Genomic DNA, 21,186 nt, shown 5'->3' on the forward strand with positions numbered 1-21,186 from the left:
AACAGTTGAGGCTTGACAGCTTACAGTAAGGAATACAATACAACACTCCCGCTCACATACTTTGGCTGTAGTTTTGGACTTTAATCACAATGAACAAGCAAACCTTCTGTTTTTAAATGCTTGTCTTACAGAGCAAGAGAATTAGTGACTAATTAGAGTTCATAGAGAAATTCATTCCTGTACAAATAGGAAAAATACATGCCTAACATTTGGTTTGGGCGAGAGACTCTCCTATTTCATTTATCCCTTTAGATGTTTTTTATGTGACAATGATTTTAAACGTTAGACTTATGACAATTACTGTTATGTGTGAATGAGAATGGCCCCTGTAGTCTCATGTGCTTGAATACTTGGTTCCCAGTTGGTAGAAGTGTTTGAGAAGGAGTAGGAAGTCTGGCCTTGCTGGAGGAGAGGTGTCACTGGGGGGCAGGGTTAGGGATTTCAGAAACCCACACCATTCCCAGTTAGCTCTCTCTGACTCCTACTTGCAGAGCAGATTGTAAGCTCTCAGCTGTTCTGCAGCCCTGTCCTTTTTCCACCGTAGTGGACTCTAATCCTCTGAAACTGTAAGCCCAGTTAAGTGCTCTCTTGTATAAGTTGCCTTGTTCATCTTGTAGTAGGGCAGCATAGAAAAGTAACTAAGGCAATTGACATTACCTTAATGTATATCATTTTATACAAAACTCATAAAGAATAATTTTTGCTCTAAATAACGTACCTTTATGAATAGCTTGAGTCAATTACATATCCCCACTACTTCATGTTACAGCTAGGGTTTGGGAATCCCTTGTCAATTGTTTGCTCATTCTCCTGAGTGGCATCTTTTCAATAATTCACTTGGGTTACTCACAGTTCTCCAATACTGTCAAAGCCTTCAGACTTGCCTTAAAACTCGTGGCACTGAGTAGACTGAGTGTGTTGATGCCAGTGTGATACTGAGCCTTAAAACATTATTGATTGATTTTCAGACAAATCTGTTCTGTTTTTACAGCTCTAGTTTCTGCCTGAGGAGAAGAAAGTAGCATGCTTTTAAAATGAGATTAGTTTCCGAGAAATTTAACTAAATGAAACTTTTATATGGCAAATACTAGTCTTCTTGAATAATGAGTAATGCTTAAAAGTAAAATTAAAGAACTGTGGACAAGACTTCATTAATCAAGAAGATAGAAAAATGTAGATAAAACTCCTTTGCTTGCTAAGAATTAAATATATAGGCACAGGCAGACTTTGACATACTCTTATAGTTAAGTCTTAGTTGTTCAGATTAATTTTGTGTGTGGTTATATTATGTCTTAGTTACAAATTATTTCATAGCTTATGTTGTATTTGATACATGTGGAACTCATTATTTTTGTTTATTTCAGAGATACATCTTTAAATCATAGAAATCTATGAGACAGCCACCGTCTGTCTGTTTGCGCCTGACTCACATCATCTATTAGGATCAGGAATAAAAATTTTTTTGTCAGTATTTATGTCAGTTTGTTCCAGGCTTAAGAAAGGTATTAGACCAAGAACAGTGGCTCTTTACTTTAATACCAGCACTTGTGAGACAGAGGCAGGCAGGCAGATCTGAGTTCAAGGCCAGCCTCGTCTATATAATGAGTTCTGAATTAGCCAGAGCTAATTCATTCAGATGGACAAAACGAAAAGGAAGAAAAGTACTGGAGATGACAGAGTAAAGTAATGCCCTTTTAACTTGGGGGTGTGGAGTAAAGCAACAGCCACTTGCAGAACTACACTGGCATGGCCATGCAGTGTCTGTGGTGAAAAGCGCAGGGCCTGGACAGCCTGGCTTATTCACATAGGTTCTGTGAATTTGAAGGTTTCACCCTCTGCTGAAGAGCAGATTAGTTCTACTCATTCTTAAGTATCAGAGAATGATGGGGGATTAGGCAAGCCAGTGAAAACCTTGGCACTTTGGACTGGAAAGGGAAGAAAGCAGGGTTCGTTTGCTGTACTGGCACAGGGTGTTGGAAGCAGCGCATAACTGGCAGTGGGTGTGGTGTTCCATTGTGGAGTAGATTTTACATTCTGCCAAACCTCTTTACAGTTTCCAGGCATGCCATTGTCACTGTGAAAATGAGGGCAGCCCTGCTTGGGACACTTTCCTTTCTGGTGGTTGCTGTGAGCCATTGTCAAGCGCTTTCTGTTACGTGTATGAGGGCAACTGTCTGATCTGGCTGAGGCAATTTTTTTTTTAATTTGGTTTCCAGCTTTTTGTCGAATGCTTTTTATTACTTTATTTATACTAATTGTTATATTATTCCCTTCTTCTACTTCTAAATCAGCAAACATCCTAGGCAGAGTTAAAAAATGTGCAAACATTTTTCCATCCCATTCATCATCCTTCTCCATTGTTCCTCTCACTTGATATAAGTCAGTGGTAAGTACTAGGCTCTGTCAGATTTATGGCTTTAGCATGTTCGGTGTTTACATTGGGCCTAGCAAAAGAGGGAGCTCATCTGTTTCCAAGGACTGATGTTTGACAGGCCCTGTCCCCGCTGCTCCTGGTCTGGATGTTGGCAAGCTGGGCTACTTTAGCCTCTTGTCTGTACTTTTATCCAACACCCACTGGTCTGTGATATAACACTTCATCATGACATCTTTTGTGATATCTGATGATATCACAGTGTTGCTATTGGTTCTTTTATGTGAATAGTCTTTGCAGCTCCTTTCTGTTTAGTTCCTCGTGAGATAGAGAATAATGGTTCTTCCATATTTAGGGGACACCGATCTTCTTCCAACCCTGTGGGGCTTCTTGTGAATTCTTTAGAATCCTCATGCCTGACAAAGTGAGTCACACTTACTGGCTCTTCCTAGAATGGATATACAGCAAGGATGATTTCTTCACAAGTATTTTTAATATATTGGATTTCTCACCCTGCTGCTTAACAGGGTACAGATCTTACTTTGGAAAGACATAGGTCCACGGCTACACACAGAGAATACTGTCTCAGGATACTTAAAAAGAAAAAGGAAAAAAAAAAAAGACTCAGAATGAATTAGAAATTTAATCCAGTAACACATACAAGTTTCCTACACTCACCTGTGTTGATAGAAGTCCCCTTTGATCCTCAGCATTGGTGGAAATGGTGGTAACTAGAAGCTGCTGTAGACTGGAGGACTATTCTTGTTTAGATACGTTGTTATCAGCACCAACAAGAGATAAAGTAACACAGGAGCTGCTTTCAATGATTATAGCTATATAAAGTCAATGCATGTTAATACAAATTAGCTTTTAATTACTAATAATTATTATTTCATGTGCCTTGAGCCCTACCTAAAAATCAAAGTCATTATGTTTTGAAGATCTAAAAGGGACTTTGGTAGCTGAAGTGTATTGAATTTGGATGGATTACTTAGAAGAGCTTTCCACCAAGTCCGCCATTCCTACCATGGTGTGCAACCTACAGAGAAGCCATTCTGGATGATCTAACTCCAGCTCCATGTCTCTCAAGAGGTAGCTTCTTCAGAAATCATGGGAAATAGTGAAGGGAATGCTGTAAGCCTCTAACTGGGCATGCTTGATACTGGTAGGTAAATAGGGTGAATGACTGGGAGACGTTTTCAGTGGTAATTATTCAGTTCAGCAGAACTTCTGTAACTAAATTAGGTTGAGAAATACCTAGAATTTCTTTCAATATCAAGGTGTAATGAAGGAGCTATTGAACAGTCATAACATACGTAAATGACTCTTGACTTTCCATTCACAACTGAATTCATCATTATTTTTCCTCTGTTGAGGCATACATGCAGGCATTACTCACTGTTTCTGATTACTGCATTTTAGAGTGTATGTGTTCCCATCACTTACTGAACAGCTCTTGTAACTGAGGTCTGAAAGAATTTATACTTGGCCTTTGTGGTGGCTTTACCAAATTTATTATTCCTTCTGTGACAGCTGTTCAGAAGATTGAGAAAGGTCATATTTGGTATGCAACTAAGAAAAAAAGAAGGCCTGGCATGTGTAGGGAGTGACATGTATTGTCGGAGACATAGATTCAGCTGGTACGAACAGCTACAGAAAGTCCCCGATGTATCTGGGCATGCGTACTGGAGAAGAAGGAAGCCTCATTTCATTTTCCCCATCAGGACACAACTCACCTCACAGCAAATCATTGTGGGGACCAAATGTTGGGTCAAAACACAAACTAATGTTTAGTAAATAACAGAAACCAGGGGAACTGCGATTGCATAATAACCATGTACCATCGGAGAATGGCTAGCAAAGATAGGAGGCAGAAAGTGTCTGCGAGTCTCATCACATCATTCCAAACTGGCTCTTACAGTGAAAATACAAAAGCTATATAAACATTGCTTTTGCTTGTATGAGCTAAGTAATAGTAGAAATCAGAAAGAACTTATATGCTTGTAGTGGAAAGAAAAAAATGACACGTATCAACCTGTAGTAACTATGGGATGGTACCATTTGTCATGTTTTGCACACTTGCATGTTAGGACACACATAGAAAATAATATTTTTATTGGTGTGGGCTCATAAGTGACAGTTTGAAAAGAGTTTGTCAGTGCTGGGACCAGATCTCCAACTTGCAGTGTGGCACTCTCCTGTAAGCTGCACTGCTTGGTCTTTGGTTCTTGTGAGTGTTTATCAGTCTCATTGATGTAGCTCACGCATCCCGTGATCTTCTACAAGAGCTAACAGCCTATGTAGCCCTTGCTGTGTGTGAGTGATTATACTAGTCCCTCACTGCTGTCCTCCTTTTGGTGTTTGAGTTAGCATGAAAATCATGTGCTTCAAGGTAGCGTTTCTGTTCACTGTGTCACTCTCTCTTTCTCTGCCTTCTCTCATTCCCACCGCTGATTTACTGCGTCCCTTCCTTCTCCCAAACAGTCCCCTCTGCTTTCCTGTCCATGTCACTTGTTCATTATCCTACCCTTTGTCCTCTCTCCCGTTTTAAAGATCTCTTCCTAGCTTCAGTCCACTTTTTACTTTCATGTTTTACACACACACACACTCACATCTAGATTCAGGCTATGAGAAAACATGCAGTATTTATTTGAATCTATCACATTTCATCTAAGATAACGATCTTTGTCCGGTTCCATTGTTTTCTCTCAGTGTGATTTCATTGTTTATGACTGAAATTCCTGTGTGTATGTATATGTGCATATCACATATTCTTTGTCCATTCATCTGTGATGGATTTCTAGATTGGTTCCATTTCTTTATAAATATAAGTAGTAGTTACTAAGATCCCTTTTATCTAGTCTCATTTAGAGGTTACCCTGAGGACAAAGGTGCTGTTTGCTATTCAAAGAAAGTTATTTCCTAAGTAGTGTTTTTGTATTACAATGGACCTCAAAATTTTTAAAAGGGATTTTATTGTATATGTGTGAGTGTTTTGCCTGCATATGCGTAAGTGTACTGCTTGTGGGTCCCCTGCTCACAGAGGGTAATGGATCCCATGGGACTGTAGTTGCAGGCGACAGTTAGTATGTCAGTGCTGGGAGCTAAACCTTGTGGGTCCCCTGCTCACAGAGGGTAATGGATCCATGGAACTGTAGTTACAGGCGACAGTTAGTATGTCAGTGCTGGGAGCTGAACCTTGTGGGTCCCCTGCTCACAGAGGGTAATGGATCCATGGAACTGTAGTTACAGGTGACAGTTAGTATGTCAGTGCTGGGAGCTGAACCTTGTGGGTCCCCTGCTCACAGAGGGTAATGGATCCATGGAACTGTAGTTACAGGCGACAGTTAGTATGTCAGTGCTGGGAGCTGAACCTTGTGGGTCCCCTGCTCACAGAGGGTAATGGATCCATGGAACTGTAGTTACAGGCGACAGTATGTCAGTGCTGGGAGCTGAACCTTGGTCTTGTGCAATAGCTGCGAGTGTTCTTAACCACTGAGCCATCTCTCTAGCTCCTAACCCTCAAACATTTTACATAAGATTGTGCCTTTTTTATTTCTGAGTTACTGTGAACTCATAGTTGGGATGGTGTCAAGGGTGATAAAGAATACTAGTGATTGTGGCTTTCAGTTCTGAGTGAGGTCATAGCTAGTGGTACTGTTTGATGTCTTTATGGGGATGCTGCCATGTCACGAACAGTGAAGAGGAACTCGATGAGCTAAGAGGAGTGGTGATATAAGGTTTTGATGCCTAGTATTGCTTCATTCTGTGAATTTGTTGAGAAAGTTTTGATATATAAGTAAGGCTGATGTTTAAAATTTACAGGGTCAATATCAAAGGTAGTTCTAATCTGAGAACCTTGTAGCTTATCTTGACTTCTCTAGGAATCTGAAAAGCCACTGTGATATAATTTATGAAACTAGGGCAAGACAGTGTGTAATCTCAGTGCATGCAAACGTCAATGATGTTAGGTTTTTAAGTCCGTTGTTGTCTCCTAAAATAAAGGCACACATGAATGTGTATGGACTTAGGTCTTAGAGTAATGATTCGTGGGTCCACAGTAATTACCTTTCTGTGTATAACTTAGTTTTTAGAATATTTATTACATTGCAGATAAGAAGAATAGAGAAAAGGTGGGTTAGACGATCTATTATAATTTCATGTGTGATAATCAAAATATAAGAGCTATAGAACTTTTAGATAACATTCAGGAACGACTGTGTTCTTCTCTTGCTTAATAACAATGGCAAGATTGCAGGCTTGGGTTTAAAGACTTCTTTTTAGTGTTTTTTTTTTTTTTTCATTTTTAGTAAAAGGTTTGTCTCCTGCCTAGTTTCTTATTCTGATATTGTACGTGGTTTTGATCCTTGAAAGTGCTTTGTATGTGGGAATCTGAGGTGTAGGAATGGTTCACATGTGGAATCTGATGCTGTAATGTGTGGGTTTATCTCTGACGTGTAGGAGGGCTCCGTGCATATAATGTGATGTGTAGGAAGACTGTATGTGGGATTGGCTGTGCAGACGGGCATATTGGGTGAAACTGATAGTACAGACTGAGGATTCTTTGTTTTAGTTCTTCAAAGACCACACGTGTTTTGAGTTTTGGATAATTTCAGAATTTGAAGTATTTGTACATACTTGATGAGATTATCGTAAGTGTAGACCCCAAATATAAGCATAAAATTCACTTATTATAGTTTATATTACAGTGTCTTAAGTAGTGTAAGCGTTACTTTTAATGTAGTGTGTACAGTTACCAATCCTATGAGACTGATTTGGAGTTTCCAGTGCGACCTCCTAAAACGCTTTAGGTTTCTAGTGTTATAGATTCTTGATTTTTCAGGTCAGTTGAGTGATCAGTTGCTGTCCTTCATCTTCCTGTTTGTCTGCTCTGTGCTAAGATTAACCCTGTTGTCCTTTTTGCAGCTTACCAAGGCTCATCGGCAAGGACACATGGTCAAAGTGGATTGGCTGGACAGATTAACGTTTAGAGAGATAGAAATGATAAACGAGGTGAGTAGTTTTCTTCCTTTCTTCTGTCATAATACATTCTGCAGATTCCTAAGTTAACATTTAAAAAAAAGAAACAAATCTGTTGCCAGCTATCTGGCAAAAAAGTAAGTCCTTCCTTCGTAGCTCCGAGTTTTACAGTAGTAAGCAGCAAACCTGACCTCTTAAAGCTGATGTGACCTGGACCTTTAGCAGCGGCTGCCTGTGGTATGTGAAGGCTCCCGTGTGTTTCAGTCCTGTTGTTCGTGTGCCTGTCACTGTTTGTTGAGTACCGCAGCAGTGCTGTCCCCTCTCTGAAGTCACCGCGCAGCACTTCAGAAGTGCCCTCTCCTGCATTAGCTACTTAACTGGATGTTGGCTCCTCAGTAAGTCTCCATTGCGCACAGCTCACTTTTCCTTGACCTGTGTATCGGGCCATGTAAACATCTAATTAAAAGATGGCTTCAGAGAGTCTTTTCAAAATTATATTTGAGTAGTTTGTATATTTGGTTTAGGAATACCATATGTTTGGTATAAGAACTTGTGTCTAGAGGATTGAGCCAACTTTATGACTCCGATTCCTAGAGGACAATGCCAGTGATCATGATAATGACAGCTGTGATGTACACATTACAGGACTTAATTCTTGGGACACCTCCAAGGATTCTCAGCAGTAGAGAAGGGGGCGGGGGAAGGTGGTGGAGATTGAATGTGAGGGACTGCTCTTCCTGTTTTAGATGAGCCTGGGAGTGCTTGACACTTACATTGATTGTCAAATTGAGATCCTTTGTAAATGTATTTATGTTTTCAACAAAACTACTGGAGAGTTAACTTTTGCACTTTTTGTAATAGTTCAATTAAAAAAATAGTTCTTTAACCCTGTATGTTTTCTTCCATGTCTGTGCTTTGTGTGTAGAAATGTAGCATTGGGTTTACTTTTCTCCTTTATCCTGCTGCTCTTCACCAGACAGTAGACTAATGCTTTACTGAGGTAACAATGTAAATGACATTGGCGCATACCTGCTTTTATGTCTGTGCATCGTGTGCACGCAGAGCTGGCAGTGGCCAGCAGAGGGAGTCAGATCCCCTTGCAGCTGGAGTTACAAATGGTTGTCACCCAATTTACATGTGCTGGGAATTGAATCCTGGTCCTGTAGCACAGAGGGTGGTTCTCTTAACCACTGAACCATCTCTCCTCTAAGTAACCTGTTTATACATTGTCATTCTATGAATTGGATCTAATGAAATCTGTAAAAAATGTTTTGGGACGATTAGTTAAGTCGTTTTGCTTTATTTATGTTTTTGAGAATGTATATATGTAAATATGCAGATATATAGAGGTAGAGAGAATGAATCTATTTTTTGTTTGTGTTGAGAGAAGTATCTTTGAGTGCACATACAGTGTTGATAAAAGTTGTTAGTGACAAGTTACCTTAGGAATATTCAGAAATTGTGAACATTTTATTAAAATTATTTAAGCCCTTATCTTTGGTTATAAACTTAAAAAAGAAAATAAAGCAAGGTTACTTTTCTGTACACTTAATAATTCCCTGAATAGGTGATTATATAGTATAAAGTTTGAAGTTTCTAAAAATTGTCACAAGTTCAAATTGTATTTATATTTGAATTAAAATAAAATAGTTCTCAATATACCTTCGAGCTTTAAAATCGTAGATTCCAAAATGCTGATTAAACCCTGAGTTTTATTGAATTTGGAGATGGTCTGCCGAGTAAAGTACTCTTCTAGGTAGAGCAGTGGTTCCGTAGGCGCTATTACATATGGATAACAGCGAGAGCTACATTTTAGGTAGTAGTTGATTGGCTCTTACATCGCTGCGTTGTGGTGACGTGTCATTTTTAAGAAGGGTTGAAAGCGATCACCTGTGTGTGTTTCTTCTTTCTAGAGCGAGAAACGAAGCTCCAACTTCATGTACTTGATGGTTGAGTTCCGCTGTGTCAAGTGCGATGATAAGGAGTATGGTATTGTGTACTATGAAAAGGTATTTTCCTTGGGACTCTTTAAGCTTTCTGGCATCAAGCACTGGGGTGCAGACGACTGCTCTCTCACTGAGACTCAGGGTTTGGTGGCAGGAGAGCAGTTCAGCTTCCTGCAGCAGCTGCTTCTGCACAGACAATCCTGTCACATAGCTGCGGCCCACTTGGCTCATGCAATTCTGGGTCACAAAATTTATTAAGCACATGAATGATTAAAACTTTGTGATTAATTGTTCTGCAGGCTAGTGATCATGACACTAAAGTAATAGCTTTATTTGCAGCTATCCATTTGCACAATAAAGTAGGAAAAGATAATGTTTCATTGGCAAGATATTGAAAATTCAGATGTCAGTTATTTAACACTGTATGTAATGTTTTGGAACTATATATGTGCCTCTGTTTATGAAAATCTTCATTGACATGTGTTTATATAGTTTACCCATAGTTTGGAGACAGTGTTTCTACTAGACTGAAATAGTGATTGTGTATTGTTTGTGCTTACTCATCATGGGAAGAAATAGCCCAGTGTTTAGAATGTAGCTGTCTCAAATTATTTGCTCTAAATTCATGTTGAAGGGGTTTCCTTTAAATGCTACAGAAATATTTAGATACGTAAATGAATACCTGTAGACTTATATGTATACTTAGGTAGTGTGCATACTCAAGTATATTTACATACCTAAATGTGTACTTACATACCTTTATGTATGCTTATATCCTTTATGTATAGTCATTGCTGTGGAAATAGTGTTTAAATCTGTTAAATAAGAACAGAATTCTTGTATGTGACATGAGAGATAAACACATGTAGCACACAGTATAGCTTATACATGAGGCTTTGTTCATTAGAAGTTGTAAATTACATTTACATATTAGTGTCATTTATTGACACTGCCTCCAGTGACTTCATGGTTGTACACTTTGAAGACGGTTAGCTGGAAGATTTTCCTAAGAAAGGATCTGGATTTGCATTGTTAATTTATCATTGCTTTGTGATCCTTCTCTAGATAATCATCTTACGTTTTCCCTTCATTCATAATTAGTTCTTTTCACTTTGGTGAAACATTAGGATAATTTAACTTATTTCAGCCTTTTATATATGAGAAGGAACAGGAAGGATGGAATTGTAGGTTATTTAATATTATATATTAGTGCATTAGAAAACATCATTCAAAAAGAAAGGAAAAAGTTATTGAGCAAATTTTCACCAGTGTATTTTAAAATTCCTTTCTAGTTTGTGCTATACGTGTTTATTAAAGCCATACTGCTGCTTGAATGGGGCTTCCTCGTGAAGAACCTGCTAATTGGGTGATACTTTCAAAGACGGAGGGGTCTTTTGAAAGGCAGCTTAGACAACAGATGGGATAATAACAGAACAGAATTAGAATTTTCGATAAGCTTGGCAGGTTACTGCTTCTGGGTAGTTGCTTGTGAATTAATGCCTGTCTGCCCATTCTGTCATATTTCCACTTAGTGTAAGGGTTGCTGGGCCAGTGCATCACCGTCTAATGGAAACAGACGTTCTTGTCACCTGTCTTCTGTGACAGATAGCCTTAGTGAAGATTACCTGTCACAATTGGGCTGATAAATGTGTTTTCTGGTGTTGTGACCGAGAACAAGCCTGTTAAACAACAGCTGTGGGAATTGGTTGTTTCCTGTAAGACTCTACTACTGAAGTGAAGTCGTGGTACTTCTTTAGTCCCTCCTGACTTCCTTGCATATATGTAAAATTGAGAACACACTAATCTCTGGAAATAGCGAAACACAGTGCTATGTACACAGTCCTGGGAAATAAATCGTGACTACAATTAGCCTACTGCAGTACATTTGCCAGAGACATGTAAATACGCTGAGTCCGATTTAAAACAAAAGCTCATTCCTCAAGAATGGTGACATCATCCAGATAAGACAGCCGTAATCCTTGACGTGTGTCAGGAACTAGTGCTGTGCTCTTGTTGCTGTGATAGCCTGTGTTGTCCCCTGAGATGCCGCGTTGCTGCTGTCTGGTTGCCCAGAAATGTAACCCATGCTTGAGTCCTTGAGTAAGCTCTGGTGCTCACTGATTTAAGCTAACAAACTGGGGTGTTATCTTGTCCATTGCCATAATAAACTAAGTTTTGAAATTGTAGTCACAAACAATACAAAGCAATTTGTTTCCAGATTTCATATCTTTCTAACTATTAATTTTTCTTTTTATTTTCTAAAATGTTTTATTCGTGATAGAGATTAAAAAATAAATATGGAATTTAAAAAGTTTATAAATGAACAGTGATGTTTTAAGGATAGAATTTGAATATATTAGCATTTTATAATATCAAGTCCACTTCTCATTTGGGTGAAATCTCTCCTTTTTATCTTTTAAACCCTGTACTACATTCTAGGATGGTGATGAGTCATCTCCAATTTTAACAAGTTTTGAGTTAGTGAAAGTTCCTGATCCTCAAATGTCTATGGTAAGCTGTTGTACAAGGCTTTTAAGAACATGTTTTCCTCTAGAATGAACACAACTTAGAGCCATGTAATATATTTTGAAATAGTAATACATATCTCACCTAGCCAGACTCGGTTTGTATTAGGTGCACTTCAGCTATTAGTAGTGAAATTTAAATGGGATGCTCAGAAGGAACGGTGACATCCTAAAAGTGGGTCTGACTGGTGGACAAAGGACCAAGCACCACTTTATTTAAATTGTGAAGGGCTGGTGGATGGGGTTGTTGAGTAAGGGTTATGTGGTCCAGGTTTGCTTTTCCTGCGATAAACACACGACCAGTAGCAACTTGAGAAAGAAAGAATTTATTTGACTTACAGGCTGTAGTCCACTATCAGGGGAAGCTAAGGCAGGGACTAGAGGCAGGAACTGAAGTAGAGACCATAAAGGAATGTTCTTGCTTTCTTCTGTCACCCAGGACTACCTGCCGAGGAGTGGCACAGTCTGCTGGGCCTTCCCAAACCCATCACTAATTTAAAAACGCCCCTCAGGCTTGCCTACAGGCCCTTCTGATGGGACATTTTCTCAGCTGAGGTTCCCCTTCCTAGATGCCACATGCTTGTGTCAAATTGACAAAAACCAACCCAAATAGCACAGTCGTGGAAAGGTGAATAGCCCTAAGTAAGATCAGTGATTCATGTTTTATGAAGATCGACTTATAAGATTGCCACAGCTACCAGATCTAGTAGGCAAGAGGCTTATGCAAAGAGATGTTAAGGGCAAAGACAAAGGATTCAGAATTAAAAATTAGTAAAAGGACAAACGTTAATAAAAATGTGTTTTTAATAAAGTAAAAATCAAAAATATCCTGTTTTCTTTGCCTGTGTACCTATAAGTAATTTATCTATCAATTTGTGGTTTTTCAGAACATGGTGTCTTTGTATAGCCCCAGCTATTTTAAAACTAGCTCTTTAGACCAGGCTGGCTTTGAACTCACAGAGTTCAGCCTGCCTCTGCCTCCGGAGTGTTGTGATTAAAGGAGTGCGCCACCACGCAGATGTAGGTAAATTTCAGTGGTTCCATGGGTAGCATTAAGAGTATGGTTGATGAGTTTGGCCTTGTGTCAAACAGTCTGCGGCAGATGAGGGCATTCAAGCAACAGGATCACTGTCTATACGCTTAGTTGTAGAGTGATATTTTACAGGTGTTGAGTGGCTGGTGAGTTCTGTCTGGTGGTGGTAGATACTAGTGTGAAAGTGATGATATCTGATAGAGGATGTAAGGATTTTAGGGTGTCTGGAAGGTCTAGTAAGTGGGGTGTCCGCTGTATATTGCAGTGCTGGACTTACAGTTTCTCAGTCTTGTAGTGGGTCCATAGGGCTGGAGTGGTACCAGGCATCATAAAATGGCTTTAAGAGAGGGCTTTGTCTTTTCTGACTTTTGAAGCTTGCGTTTGTAAGGTTTACGTTCTCTGTATATCTTCATAATATGTTTGTAGGAGAATTTAGTGGAAAGCAAACACCACAAGCTTGCTCGGAGTTTAAGAAGTGGACCGTCTGACCACGACCTCAAACCCAATGCTGCCACAAGAGACCAGCTAAATGTAAGACACTTACAGACTGTGTGGGCACAGTAAGTGTAAGACACTTAAGAGACTGTGTAGACACTAAGTGTAAGATACTTAGGGACTCTGTGGACACACTAAGTGGAAAACACTTAAGAGACTGTGTGGACACACTAAGTGTAAGACACTTATAGACTGTGTGGACACACTAAGTGTAAGACACTTACAGACTGTGTGGACATACTAAGTGGACATTTCATTGTAGCCGGCAGTGCACGTTATTTCCATGTTTTATGGATTATGTAACTTCCTGACTTGAGCAGATTCACGTTGTCTGCAGAGTGCGTCTTCTTTAAGTCATTCACAACTTTCAGTAATTCTGTCACTGTGGAGACTAACTAGAAAATGGTAAATATTTTCAGAGTTTCATGTTCTTTGAAATGATCCCTGAAACATGAAATGAAATGTAAATATGCATTAAGTGTATGTTTGATAAGTGTAGTTCTTTATCTTTTGTTTTAGATTATTGTGAGTTATCCACCAACCAAGCAGCTCACATATGAAGAACAAGATCTTGTCTGGAAGTTTAGATATTATCTTACCAATCAAGAAAAAGTAAGTTCCTTGAATAGTTCATGTATCAGATTTACCTATAGATGTTCTTCTAGCGATCAAAGTAAAGCTGCACTACAAATGCAGCTGTGGTCAAGCAAACGCGCTACATAGCAGTACGCTCGCTGCACCGGCGTTTAAAAATGCAGTAAAAGGTGTGGACAGAAAAGGCACACGCTCCTGTCTGTTAGCTCCTAGAAGATGTGGGAATGAATTTGGAAGATGGAATCAGGCTCAGTTTCTGCCTCTGCAGTTTGTGCACATGAGACAGGATAGGGTGGCATCCTGTATTTCTTGTTCTGATGGAGCCAGCTTTTCATCGTGGGTGAGATGACTCGGTACCTGTTCCATAGCATGTACAGAGTGAACCCTGGTTCCTTCCTTTCTTACCCTCTTTGCTCTGTATTCCCTTGTGATTAGGAATGCAGTCATAGTGATTTAAAATAAAGAAGCGTATACTTCTGGAGATAACAGGGACAGAGGAAGATGTGAGCAGTGTACCTTGTCAAATGGAAGCTGAGTTAGTAGAGTGTCAGACGGCTAGTTTGCAGGATAGAAGTGAGGCCATTTGGTAGGGAAACTGGAGGGCTGGGGCTTCTGGAGGGAGCATGGTGATGGATTGCCGGGACTAGGCCAGAGTTCCTGATGTTGTATAAACTGTTACACTGAGCCGGTTTTAACTGTAGGACAGTTGTTTGCTGTATTGAAGCTCTGGTTTCCTGTGCTTAATACAAGATGATTCCATGATAATGATTCTGTGTCTCTTGCAGCTCTTGAAGTATTCTATCTTAATTTGAGGGTCAAAGATTAATTCTTTAAAAAAATTAGATTATTTTATTTTATGTGTACAAATGTTTGGCCTGCATGAATGTATGTTTACCAATTGCATTCTTAAATAACTGATGGATGCTAGCAACCTTTATATCCCGAGCAAATTCACTGTGTGCAGTGTAATCACTGTCACACAGGTAAAGATCTACTACAGGGCCATGAAGGTATGCAGACATGCTGCTTCTTGGGATGCTCATGTTTGTGATTTAGAAGGGAAGGGCTCAGTGGAGACCCAGAGACTAGAACATGGGAGATTAGCAGTGGGCTTCTGCATCCACTAGGGGACAGCAGAGATGCATTAGGAAAGCTTGGCATCTCACGGCGGAGATTGAACCAGCGTGTTGCAGTTTCATGACGTGCTCTCCTTGCTTCAGTTCATTTTTCTAAGGTAAAAGTAAAATGAAGATAGGTATCATCTTAAGCTCCTCAGCTTTTCCTGTTTCCTTAATCGATGGCTTGGAAACCCTTTGTGGATGAGTCTTGCCTGTTGTCCTTTGTATCTAGGAAAAGGGGAGGGATCTGATGTTGCTCAAGCTCTGGGGGCCTGGTCGTCCTCCTCAGCGGCATGTGGCTTGTGACTCTGTGTTCTGTAAACTTGAGTTAGCTGCACCATGCTGTGCCAAGGGAAGAGTGTGCGGACACAGAATGCTCAAAATAAGCTTATTACCTGGGGTTAGGTCTGACAGTCTGAGAAAAAGAAATGTAACCAGGAAAGCAGAGTGAGGTGGTGGTTTTTTTGTTCTCTCTCTCGTTCTCTCTCTCTCTCTCTCATTCTCTCTCTCTCTCTCTCTCTCTCTCTCTCTCTCTCTCTCTCTCTCTGTGTGTGTGTGTGTGTGTGTGTGTGTGTGTGTGTTGTGTGTGTGTTGTTCTTGTGTGTGTATGCAGTGGGCGGTGAGTTGAATCTGCATGTACAGTTAAAATCAGGTGTCTTCCTCCTTGCTCGGTCTCCATTTTATTTCTCTCAGTGAGCTGCAGTTTACCCATTCGGCTCCAGTGGCTGACCACTGAGCCACACTGTCATCATCTCCCATCCATACGAAGTTTTTCATGCTTATGGAGCTCGCTCTTCTGAGAGAACTGAGTAGAGTTTTCTGGGGACTGGATTTGAAAGTATTACAGCTATCTTTCTTTAAGAGCTAATGTGTAGATAATAAATTAGTAACAACTCATAGCTATGCATTCTGCCAGGAGTGTTTCCAGGGGACCTGGCTGTAACAGGGTTTACCTTGAGGACAACTGAAGTGAGCATGTGTTGATTGTGCAATCAGGAATGACGTCTGCTGGGCAGCCACATGCAGACATGGAGTAGCCAAAGAAATAGGCTTCTAGAGAGGTGCGGCCGCCGCCTCACAGACTGTGGCTGGCTCTGTACCTAACTGTCCTGGTGTTCGGATGTTAGTGTTTTAATTGCATGTCTTTTTAAGGACTTGCTTCTCAGAGAGACATTCTGGTTTCTGTTTCCCCCTTTTTTGAGAGTATGTAGCAAAGCTAAGGAACCAACCTGATCAGATAGTGAGTGAGGCCACTTGTGGGACCTTCCTTAGGGCTTGTGTGGGGTTTCTTGTGACACACTGCTGACACTGTAAAGCTAAGGTTGCTTCCAAGACATGTTAAACTTCATGGACTTTACCTCAGCATTTTCCATGTTTTGAGGCCTCCAGTATTTCTAAACCACAAAAACAATCTAAAAACTTACTTTGCCCTGCAGTGTTTTTATCCTGGAAGCTACAACGTCATAAGGAAGATGCTTTTCTATTGTGTGGTTCACTGCCGCCCTAGAACCAGACCTTTGTGCAATGTCCCTTGGCAGGAGGGTGTGGCTTCTAAATGCCAAATCTTTTCTGGTTCTAGGCTTTGACAAAGTTCTTGAAGTGTGTTAATTGGGACCTGCCCCAGGAGGCCAAGCAGGCCCTGGAGCTTCTGGGAAAATGGAAGCCTATGGACGTGGAGGACTCCTTGGAGCTGCTTTCCTCACATTATACCAACCCAACCGTGAGGCGGTACGCGGTGGCCCGCTTGCGGCAGGCCGACGATGAGGTACATGACTGTTCTTCACTCCCGCTTGACTGTCTGACACGTACATTCAAAAGTGTCGAGTCTAAGACCAGTCACTTGCTACAGACTCGTGTGTGTGGGGGGTGGGCGGGGGGACCTGGGAGAAGGGAGTTACTAAGGGAAATATATGCATTTAGGTGTGCTAGTGAGGTTTCCAGAAGTATTTAAAGTACTTCGGCAAGGGCTGCTGTGAGAGGAAAACTGAAGTGAATTCCAGGTCTGTTACATGGTGGGGCCTCTCCCCCAGGGCTTTCCATTGGCACCAGAGCTTGTTACTCACAAAGGGCATTTAATGGAATCCTTGAGAGATGTCCTGAGCACGGACTTTCTGTTCCCATGGAGGCTTAGGTGCAGCATTATCCTCTCTGTAGACACATTCTTCATGCTCTCATTTTGTATTCTGGACACTTCCTCACATTGCCATGATTAGTGAAACCTTTGGCCATTGGTAACATATAATACATGAATGAAATTCTCAAAGAAGAAGAAAAGGGGCTCCAGGTTCTTCAAACTCTGACTTTTAAGGGAAAGAAGAACAAAACTTATTTCAGAATTGTCCTGAAGCAGAAATTCTTTGAAAATGTGAGGTGCATCCTCCAGCAGTGTTAGACATGGCATGCATTTGATTCTCTGCAGATAACAAGTCTCTTCTTTAATCTCTTGCTTCTGCAGGAGCCATTTCCAGCTCCCTCCTCACTTTCCCGCTTCCTTGTTTTGTTGTCCAGACAGCCCTACTCATGAGAATCATCCGTTGGCCCCTCACTGTGTGCTGAGCACTCCCTCGTCTCTCTCTGTGACTGTTTCTGCATTCTTTGCTGTCCTGGTCTCTGTATAAGTACAGACACAAGGATGCACCCAGAAGTTGAGTAGCTTAGCAGCAGCCAGTAGTAACAAATAGATAGGCAGAAGTCCAAGTCAGGTGCTTCCCGACTGCTAGAAATGCGTGAGTCTGTACTTAGTGTGCTTCTGATCTTCTAATACCAGTTTCTTTTTCATTCGCGTATTTCTAGGATTTGCTGATGTACTTACTGCAGCTGGTCCAGGCTCTGAAGTATGAAAACTTTGATGACATAAAGAACGGTTTGGAACCTACCAAGAAGGACAGTCAGGCTTCAGTGTCAGAAAGTCTGTCAACTTCTGGAACCAGTTCGGCAGAAATAGATAGGTATGGCTCTCCAGGGAAGATTGTTTTTACTGTGACACTTGTCCCTTTCCATGTTTTCCTCTTCTTTCATTTGTATTGTTGTCTTCTTCCCTTTCTCCCTCACGTTCCAAACAGATTCTATCCTTTCTAATTTTGATTTTGACTTTTGGCATGGGAACTCACTAAGTGAATTTAGGAATATATACACACAGATTACCAGAGACCAGTCTTGCCTGCTTCTAGCCAGAAGACCGGAGTGAAAGCGTCAAGTCTGCCTCCTAGCTGTGCAAACTTACTCTTACATACTCGTTTATGTGACTGCTGTCTCTTTGCTAAAAACCAGGATAACAGTCGCAGCAGCTCCTTGCTTGCAGGTAAAATGATCGTACAAGGTTTTACATCTCACTCATCTCTTCTCTTCGGTTTCCAGCTCCCAGATTCTAACCAACCCTCTTCCTCCGGTGTCCTCCCCTCCTCCTGCATCTAAATCAAAAGAAGTTTCAGATGGGGAAAATCTAGAGGTGAGTAAAAAGCTCTCCAAAATTAGGATACAAGAGGGCCGGCCTGTCAGTCGACATTCTGTGTTGATCTTTAAGACCTTGGCTTGATTAGCAAACTAACCATTGTAACTTTCTTCAATAGCTGGCTTTTGGGTGCATGCTATGACCTTTCCCCTCGTGTAATATGCTGGCTATTATTTGATTCATTTTATTGGTGCTCTGGGCATGCACATAGGTTTATGCAGCATGAAAATAAGCTAAGCTCAAATATTTTATCAGGGAGACTCAGGATGTTCATTTTAATATATTAATGAACACCTTAGTGCAGTTGTCAGTATTTGTAATTGTACCATAGAAATGTTTGATTCTATAAAATCATACACTGAGCAGATGTTTTTAATTCATGCAGACAGGCAAACTCAGTTTTGAAGGGAAACAGCTCTCCTAGACTAGCCGTTGTCTGAAGAAAACACGCCAGCTCTTGTGTGTGTTGGTAAACAGCAGGGCCAGCCATAGGTGAGGACGTGAACATGGAAGATGGGGTCCGAGGGAGAAGCAGGTGTCATTGGTGTCCAGCCTGCAGGTCATCACGCGAGCTTTCTTTAGCAGCTGGTGAAACAATTGAGGTGAACATCTCAGCATTCTTACCTTACTCTGGGAGTGCTGTGACGTGACCAGGTTAACAATAATGTGTTCAGAATGTCACCCTGCTTACTACCTAGAATGCAGACTGTAGCTTAAACAGTTTTATCTATTTCCAACATTTTTTTCTTGTGACTGATGAACCAACATCTGGGCTGACTGCTACTCAGAGTGTTCACATAATGCAAACCATCACAGAGTGCTGGGGGGCCTTTTGAGTGATGACCCTCCCTCTTCCTCGGCCTCAGAGAAATAACGGTATGCATGCCATCAGAGCTTTCTAGTTGGTACTCACCGAGGTTGGTCACACCTCTTACTTCTCTGGATCATAGACTGAGACCCCAGTCTGTCCACACCTGATCCATTTCTTCTGCCCTTCCTCGTTTCTTTCTTGAACATTCAGACATCAGTTTATATCAGTAAAAACATGATACAGCCTGAGTTTTCTGAGTTCTTGGATAGAAGGCATCAGGCCCAGCATTGCAGGGGTGGAGTCAGTGACAGGAACTTGAAGCAGCTTACCCACAGTCATGCACAGAGAGCTCTTGTGCTTGTACTTACCTCACTCCCTCCTCCTTCAGTCAGGACCCCCCCCCCGCCCGGGGAATGATGCCACCCACAGTGGGTGGGAGTGCCTTCCTCATTTAATGTAACCCAAGATAATCCCCGCAGTCATGCCCACAGCCTGAGCTAGATAACCCCTCATTAGACTCTCTTCCCACATGATTATGCCAAGTTGACAGTTGCATCTGTCACAGAGCGAAGGCTGCTTGTAAGATGGGGGAATTGTGAGGGTTTCTGCTATTGTTTGTTTTGTTGTATGCATGCCTGTAGGTATTTTCTTGAAATGTTTTTCAATCTCCTTTTAATCAAATGCAGCATATGTTTGTATTTCAAGCTTATCTTTCAACATGCCAGATAGTCAAATCTCTGTTTTAAATCTTGTTTAGTAGTTTGTCTTAGCTGGAACTTCTACCTCACTCGTTTTTCTTTTCTTTTCTTTTGCTGTTTGGTAATTATTGCTATATTTTAATAGAGTATCTGATATAATACTCTCCTTTCTTAGTTATATATAAATATATATTTTCCTTGTACATCTATGGTTAAATCCATCTTCCAGTCCTCTATCTCTACCTGATCCCTAGTTCATAGATTCTGTCTATATATATATATGTATTTTTTTTGCTGTAGTTAACGTAGATATTTTAAGTTACGTTCTTAGCTTTCATAATTATTACTTTTCTTCTATATAATATTGGAAGCAGTGCTGACCCAGTCTCCACTGGTACGTCATTGTTAGTTACCAAGTGTCTTAGTTCTGTACTCTTCTCCTTTTGGTTGTGAACCTGGTCTTTAACGGCTGAGCCATCTCTCTAGCCCTATTCTTAACCTCTAAAATAGATGCTATTGTTATTTATTATTAGACAATCTGGGAATGTATAGACCTACACGCTGCTAAGAGTACCTGTAGCCTTCTATTTCTTCTGGTGTCTCTGATCTGCAGTGTGAGCTCATTTTTTTTCTGCCCATTGTATGGCTTTCTCTTGTTACTTTTTTAATTATCTAAATTGAATTTTTAAATTTATAAGATAATGTAATTTTTACAGTTTTAAAATTTTAATCTTTGTTATTTGAAATCCATTTTAAAGAAAAAAATCTTAGTAACAAATGAAATGTGTTAAACAAATACTTCATTATAAAAATGTATCTCCAGTTGACAGCTGCTAGCAAAGGAAAAGTTAATTCTTACTGTAGGCCCCATGACAGCAGTAGATGACTAATCCAAAATTAACTCAATGACATTTTTTAAGTTTTTTGTCTCATATTACTTTGTTTGGACATTTTTGTTTCTCATCGGTCCTTTGCTTATATATTATGCTTTCTAATTTTGTGTTTTTATGGGGTTTTGTGTATGTTTCTTGTGCTTTTTGTTTGTTTTGTTATTTTTCTTTTTAAAATTCTGGTTTGTTAGCTTTTTTATTTGCCTGTTTGTTTTCTAAAGAGAGTGGGAAAACAGAATTGGAGTCAGATAGGTGGACAGGTGGGGAGGATCTG

The 21,186-nt window shown here is 40.4% G+C and overlaps 1 protein-coding gene across 1 annotated transcript in view; it reads left to right on the forward strand.

Annotated features, from left to right (window-relative positions):
• The window catches only part of Pik3c3 (phosphatidylinositol 3-kinase catalytic subunit type 3), a 77,048-nt gene that overhangs the window by 12,674 nt on the left and 43,188 nt on the right, over nucleotides 1-21,186 (forward strand). Inside the window, exons 5-12 of the mRNA XM_013124577.3 lie at nucleotides 7,298-7,384; nucleotides 9,265-9,360; nucleotides 11,737-11,808; nucleotides 13,282-13,386; nucleotides 13,870-13,962; nucleotides 16,642-16,827; nucleotides 17,856-18,010; nucleotides 18,420-18,510. Of these exons, the coding sequence (XP_012980031.1) occupies nucleotides 7,298-7,384; nucleotides 9,265-9,360; nucleotides 11,737-11,808; nucleotides 13,282-13,386; nucleotides 13,870-13,962; nucleotides 16,642-16,827; nucleotides 17,856-18,010; nucleotides 18,420-18,510 (885 nt within the window). The remainder of the gene's footprint in view (nucleotides 1-7,297; nucleotides 7,385-9,264; nucleotides 9,361-11,736; nucleotides 11,809-13,281; nucleotides 13,387-13,869; nucleotides 13,963-16,641; nucleotides 16,828-17,855; nucleotides 18,011-18,419; nucleotides 18,511-21,186) is intronic.

Source organism: Mesocricetus auratus, unplaced genomic scaffold, assembly GCF_017639785.1.
Source record: "Mesocricetus auratus isolate SY011 unplaced genomic scaffold, BCM_Maur_2.0 Super-Scaffold_100015, whole genome shotgun sequence".
NCBI classification, from domain to species: Eukaryota; Metazoa; Chordata; class Mammalia; order Rodentia; family Cricetidae; genus Mesocricetus; species Mesocricetus auratus.